Genomic DNA, 6690 nt, shown 5'->3' with positions numbered 1-6690 from the left:
TCTCATGGAATTTTTTTTTTTTTTTTTTTAAATAGGAGGACTTGACTAAGGAACACCAATATTCATTCACGCACAAACACACCCAAGGAGAGGAAGTCCAGGAAGGATGTAGAAAATAATTACGGAATGTTGCCTCCAGCACTAGTAAGACAGGATGTGGCAAATCCATTAGAACTCTAGCCTGCTTTGGCAAAGGACTGCTATCCCCAGCAACAATTATTAATGGCTAATAATCTATTCAATTTTTTTCTCAGTATGCATATATCCCTGCAGTAAGTTCTACAGACTTTCAGCCCACAATTTTGTATCTTGGTTTTCTGTCAATTTCTAAAGATTATGTCTAAATCATATTAGGGGGAAAAGTACTTTTTGCTTAACTCTGGAAAGAAGCATAAGACTCAATGTAAATCTCTGGCAAGAGTTAGTTAAATAAATTAAACCAATATTTACTAGGTTAAGTAAGCTTATTTGGACTGAATAGAAGGCACATGAAAAACTGAATGAAACTGGACCAAGATTAACTTAGTTGTTGTCTTCAGTCAAAAGGAAGGGACATAATCACAGCACCCAGGCAAGTTACTTTAAAAATTCAGGAGACTTGGAATGGACCGAAGGGCATAAAAATAAAAAATAAATAAAAATTCAGGAGACTGTCTTTCTCTTCCACAGGAAAAAGATTATTTTATTAAGTAATTTAAAACAACTATTTAACATTTACTCATAGATAAAAATATTTACAATTTCACACCTTCAGAAAGGTTCCAAAATATAAACACTGTACCTCTCCCTAGAGAAAAAAATTTATTCTTCTCTTCAAAAACAGGAATACATTCATTTTTTCTCACTTTGTAGATCAAGTAATTATACAAATAAACATCTGAAACATTTTCCTTTTTAATATATTTATATAATATATAACAGCTTTACAAATAAAGGCAATGACTTTATACCAAAATAAAAACAGGAAAAGAGGTTAAAACATAATCGGCGATCAAGCATAGTGCATTTTGAAAGTTGGTACAGGGCTGGCTGGACGAGTCGGGGGAAACAACTCTGGATCAAAAATAAAACTTCTCTGAAGGAGACAGAACCCTTTTTAGCAGTAAGGACACTCCATATGCTGTCAGGCAAGAGGAATTAGCCTACAGAAGTGATCCTGTGGTGCCAAGGCTTGGTTAGGCCTTTGAAAAGCCAAGCTTGGTTAAAAGCTCCGGGGTAGGACTTACAAACGGAGCCTAGCTTTGCCTTAAAGGCAGCAGTTAGTTACTCTGCTCTGTGCGCTTTGAAGTGCGGGAGGCATGGGCTCTCTGGCCTCCTTTGGTTCCCTGGACAGTGCGTCCTTTTGGTGAGACTAGAAACAGGTGCCAGAAGCCTGGGGAACTCCACCCTCCTTCCCTGGCAGCTCAACTCATACAATGGGGGCATTTTCGGTTCCTTAGTAAGCTAATCACTATGAAAGCCTGAGTAGGGAACTACATTCTCTTTATTCATCTAGTGGGGGAGTAGACCTGCGGAAATCTCCCCAAACCACTACCGTGCTATGCCAGTGTCTGCTACCTCACCACTTTAGCAGAAAGCTGTCTGAATGCCCTCTCCTCGTTGTCTGGTGAGTCATGTCCACCATAAAGGGAGCAGGGTGGGGTCTAACAGCTGGCTGGGAGCTGTGCTCTGGAAAACCATCTTTTTCAAAGTACCTTTTTCTCAAAGCCACAGATTCAGCTCCAAACTGAAGAGTGACTCATAGACTAAGACTTTGAAGCTTTTGAAAATCCAGCTGACTTGTATCAAAGGGGGCTATTCTCCGAGTAGGGCTACAAGCCTCCCAGATATCTCCTGATTTCAAGCAGTCCTTCGTGTCTTCCATACACCAAAAGGAGCTTTAATGTCCTTCACAAACACACAGGCACACATGCACACACACACATTTTTGCACACACACACTCTGCATTTTCTCTGTGCCTCAGGTTATCTTGGTATACACAAGGAACAATCTTGCTGCACTCACGAAAACATCTGTGTTTTTCGAAGTAGGGGAGAAGGAAAGCAAAGCAGCAGGGTCCCCTACAGAGTTTAGTCTTTGGTTTCTAAGCTTAAAGGAGGGATTTGCTTCAGAGCCTGGAGCAAAGCAGAAGAGTCAAGGGACGGATGGGCCGACAAGGGAGAAGGGAGTCTCTGAGGCATGAGCAGGGGCGCTGAGATCTTGTCTGGGTTCATGAAGCTGCTAAGGGCTGCAGCAGAGGCATTGAGGCCTGGGTATAACACCGGCAAAGAGGTGGGATACCAGCACTTCTCCAGCATGGGCAGGTAGGCAGTCGCTGAAGGTGGGATCAGATAGAAGGGCAGGCAAAAAGGAGGCTGGTGTGGATGTGGGCCCAGGAATGGGGAGCTGATCAGGTCACTGCCAGTAAAATGGCCTTCGTCATCTGAGAGCTGCATTCGGCTCTTTTTGGTGGGGGGTTCTTCTGACTCCTGCTTAATTGTGCTGACCCGTTCTCCCACGAACCTATGTCCATGATCACTTTTGAAGTATGGCTGTTCACTGCGCAAGTCACCCTTCTCTGATTCTCCACCATAGCCACTGTCTGTGTCCGTGTCACTGCCGCTCTGCTCCCCACTGGAGGGAGCAAAAGTCCTCTGGATGACTGGCACACAGTTTTTCCCAGGGCCTTCCGAGCCTTTGGTCAGGGAACTGGGTTTCTCCTTAAAGTCCATCACTTTGGGAGCTGGGTCAGAAGGTTTCCTGGAAGTACCACCCTGAAGCAGCTCAGAGACCACATGGTGGAGGTGCGAGACAAGCTGTGAAGACTTCAGGTCCCGAGTGTTTTCGTGCTTTGCTAGGTACTGAAGCACCTCCCTGGCACATGTCTGGAACCCTGAGCAAAACATCTCTTGATTTGCTTCAATATTTCTCCCAGACAGTTCACCTGGAGACACACAGACCCAAACGAAGACATTTCAGATGGCTCCTAAGACTGGAGTCTCTTTTTTGTTAAAAGACATTCGCCAACTTGCATTTCTAACACTAAAGGTAATAACCCAGAGAAAAATGACACTGAAAATGGTAAAACATAAAACATAATCTATAATCCTACCAGAGATATTTTTTTATGGTGCTAAGGATTGAACACAGGGTCTGGCACCTAAGCACATGTTCCACCACTGAAGCTAAGCCTGCAGCCCCTAAATAAGATTTTTCATAAATGGCCACATGGTATTCCGTAACTAGTAGAGATATACAACTTCTGTTCTAGTTAAATTTTTAGATTGTTCCTGCAACACAGCAATGAGCATTCTGGTATGTTTATAAGCCCAAGAAGCAATTTAAAGAACATCAATTTCACTGTGGCAAGATCAACAAGGTCAGGTAGTCATACAATGAAATAAAGGAAGAACAATTGTAACCCTTATTTTCAGTGACTTATACAAGTTGCAGCCCCCTATAAACTTTAATTAGGTTCTTAGGGCTGGAGGTTTAGCTCAACGGCATAAGCACCTGCCTTGCAAGCAGGCAGTCGTGAGTTCGATCCCCAGTACCGATAAAAAGGAAAAAGACAAAAAAAAAAAAAAAAAAAACCTTTAATTAGGTTCTCTAAATCTTTTGCATGTATTCTATCCATGACCCTCAAGAAATTAGGTTTGATCATCTCTTTTTTAGTGAGCAAAGTGGCAGAAGCACTTGTGTGGTTTTTGTGATTCCTGTTACACTAGCCTGGGAAAGGAACCAGAGAATAGATGAGGGAGTGGGAAGAATTCCCCTCAGACTGTACAGTATTATATTTGGAAGGGGTCAGACAGGAAGGTTGGAAGGTGAGTCTGATTCTCTGGAAGTCAGTAGAAACAAAATGTCGAAACTTCAGTGGTTTCATTAGATTGTGCAATTCACCAAGATACCTAATGGGTATTCAGGGAGCCACAAGAAATGCAGGAAAAACTCCCACTGTCATCCTGCCAGGATCACACCCCACTGCAATAGATAAAGAAGCAAAGAAACAGAAAAATACTGGGGGCATACCCATGATATAGTCTACAATGAGAAAGGCCAAGAGACCAACTGTAAAACACCCACGATGCAAATTATAGGTGCCTTGGCATTTTAAAGTGGAGTGGGGGAAATCTCCTGGAACACAGAGACTCTAAAGCCAAAATGTCACCGAAACATTCTATCATTTGACTAATACCTATTCATGTGGATGGAATAGCAGCATTCCAAATGGAAAGTCTGACCTTTTGGAAAGATAAAAGACCCCCCCCCCATACCCAAGAATGTGATACACAAGCAATTGGCTGCAGGACTGTTTCTCACATCCAATGCTGAGCCCAGGGGCTCTCTCTTTGCACTGAACTCTTAAAAGATGTTAATTAGACTTCATACTCACCAGCTTGTAAACCGCTCTGCAGGGCAATTATTTTCTGTTGCTGCTGATCAATTAGGTTTGTTAGTGCTTTCACATGCTTCAAGGTAAGTTCAAGAACCACTGCTTTTTCCAAGTGACCTAAAGTCTGGAATAACAAGAGTCTTAGTCAGTGGTGAGGTCAGAGGTCAGAATGTTCCCACCCCTGTGACACTTATTAGCACTGAGAAATGTCTCTAAAGACACACACACACTACGGAAATAGTCTTCCCTGGCTGGTAAAATGTAAAAAATTTGTATATACATATATACAATTAAGGAATAAAAAAATGGCATCTGTCTTATTTTGGAAGCGCAACTACTTCAGGAGAAAGCGTTGACAGATAAATTCCTCCAGCAGCGGCTGCTGACCTTAACTCAGGGGAATCCGGAGATAACATTTCTCAGCAGTGCTGTCAATCCAGGGAGTGTCTTCTACTGTGTCTAGTAGCCAAGAGGCTTTCCCTAGATTTTTTTTCCTGACACCCTTTCAAAACTTTCAGCTCGTTCAAGCTTTTTTTCCTCTTCTCCAAACACTATTTTTTTCCTTGACTAGTCAAAAAAGACAGGATGGCGGGGGGGGGGGGGGAATAGCACACCAAAACAGATCTCCTTACTTTAAAAAAATAAAAAAAAGAAGTAGGTAAATAAACTCAGCGGGATTGTTTGGCTTGCTCATTTAAATCAGGAAAACTAGAAAACCCCGAAAATCACCAGAAGGGAAAGAAAATTCCTGAAAAAGGTCTGTCAGTGTTGGAGTCAGTCTGGAGAGATCTAAGACGCTCTCACTTCATGTAATTGATGCTACCAGAAAATCCCAGAACTAGTAAAGGAGTACCCCAATACCTAGCCAACCCGCCAGTTCCGATCCGGTCATTTAGTCTGCAGTTCCCCGAGCCGCCTGCAGGCGGCGAATGACACCCTTACCCTCCCCCCACTTACCCGCCCCCCCCCCCAGCCGCCGCCCGCCCGCCCTTTGGACGGAGCAGCGGGGTTGGAGAGGGGCCAGCTTCTCACTTACTGTAAGTTTGAGATGTTCGGGTAGGAGATCCTTCAGCTGGGCGATGCACTCGTTAATCCGGTCACGTCTCTTTTTCTCGATGAGCCGGTGCGGCAATTTGTAGGTCTCCTGCAAGGCGCACGGGGAAGCGATGGGTGCCTGGGGAAGGGGATGCGAAGCGTCTCTCCTTCCCGCCCCATGGCATGAGAAAAGTCGGACAAGGAAGCAGAGTCGCACCCAAAGCCACCTTCTGCCCTTTTTCCTAAAAACCTCTCAATGGTAGCACTAAACCCACATCTTGCATCCCCCTTGCCAACCTCAAAAGCGAGAAAACTTTTCTTCGAAACTCAGTGCGCGCGAGGGGCTGTGGTGCAGGGGGTCCCCAAAGGTGCGCTTACCTTGCTGTCCTCGCTCCGCTTTATTCCCCGCCTCGACTTGTACACTTGGTACATGTGGGCAAAATCCATCCTGCAGGGAGAGGGGCCAGGCAGGGTCGTCAATTGTGTGCGCACTGGCTGCAGGCGCCCCACTAAGGCAAGAACCCCCGGATGCGCCCAGCGCTGCTCCAAGTTGAAAGCAGCACAGAATACAGGGCTGGAGTGTTGAAGGAGCCCGAGTGCCAACTTACCCTGCTAGGTCTCCGTGCTCCAGCACTGGCGCTTTGGGCAGGCAGGCAGGGGGTGGCTGCGCGCTGGGGATCCTCTCCATGGCACGGCGAGACGGGGCCACTGCGCGCTCCTATCTGCACTAGGAGAGCGTCGAGGTGAGGGACTGTCCTAGCTGGGGTTTAGAGGGTCTCTCTGCAAAGGTTCCTCTGAGTCTGAGCTCCCTGAAATGCGCTGTGCTGCTGGGAACTGTAGCTTTGAGGTGTTGCTTCAGTTGGGGGCGTGCATGGCCCGGTGTCCCCGCGGCCTCTGGCTCTGCGCACAGACTGGCGGTGTGTGCTCCCAGCGCTGTCTGCGCTGTGCGAGCCAAGTGAATGAGAAGTGGGGCGGGCGGGGAGGAGGGAGAGAAGGGGGGGTGGTTAAGGCGGGGTGTGCGGAGGGTGGGTAGAGCCGAGGAGTAATGGAGAGGCTGCGGGCTGGGTTAAATGGGAGCGTGTGGGTGGGTTGGAGCTACGTGTTCTACCCTGTGACTCCAGGCACGTCTGGCCGCTGCCGGGGAGGGAAGGAGCGACCTGCCCGCCCTCCCCCTGCTGCATCACATGAGTCTCACGTGTTGGACAACGCTCTGGCAGCTGCGAGGGAGCCCCCACCCCCCCAACCCCGGCCCCCAGGTGTCTGCGGCTGCGGCCTCCTT

At 46.8% G+C, this 6690-nt stretch overlaps 1 protein-coding gene across 2 annotated transcripts; it reads right to left on the bottom strand.

The window, feature by feature from the left end:
- Nucleotides 1–655: 655 nt before the first annotated feature.
- Nucleotides 656–6424, bottom strand: Bhlhe40 (basic helix-loop-helix family member e40). Of its 2 annotated transcripts, none has more exons than XM_063260289.1 (5): nt 6020–6424; nt 5790–5859; nt 5413–5550; nt 4377–4500; nt 656–2924 (listed from the first exon to the last, which is right to left on the bottom strand). In XM_063260289.1, the coding sequence occupies exons 1-5, from the start codon at nt 6097–6099 to the stop codon at nt 2071–2073; spliced, it is 1266 nt and encodes a 421-aa protein (XP_063116359.1). In that variant the 5' UTR covers nt 6100–6424; the 3' UTR covers nt 656–2070. The 2 variants fall into 2 exon arrangements, with proteins under 2 accessions (XP_063116359.1, XP_063116360.1); XM_063260290.1 differs by having other exon boundaries at nt 5413–5520; nt 6020–6418.
- Nucleotides 6425–6690: the final 266 nt, after the last annotated feature.

The sequence above is a fragment of the Cavia porcellus genome, unplaced genomic scaffold (assembly GCF_034190915.1).
Source record: "Cavia porcellus strain 051 isolate PalLab524CR breed Dunkin Hartley unplaced genomic scaffold, mCavPor4.1 scaffold_13, whole genome shotgun sequence".
NCBI lineage: Eukaryota > Metazoa > Chordata > Mammalia > Rodentia > Caviidae > Cavia > Cavia porcellus.
The sequence above is the reverse complement of the archived record's forward strand: the minus strand, read 5'-3'. Positions and strand labels throughout refer to the sequence as shown.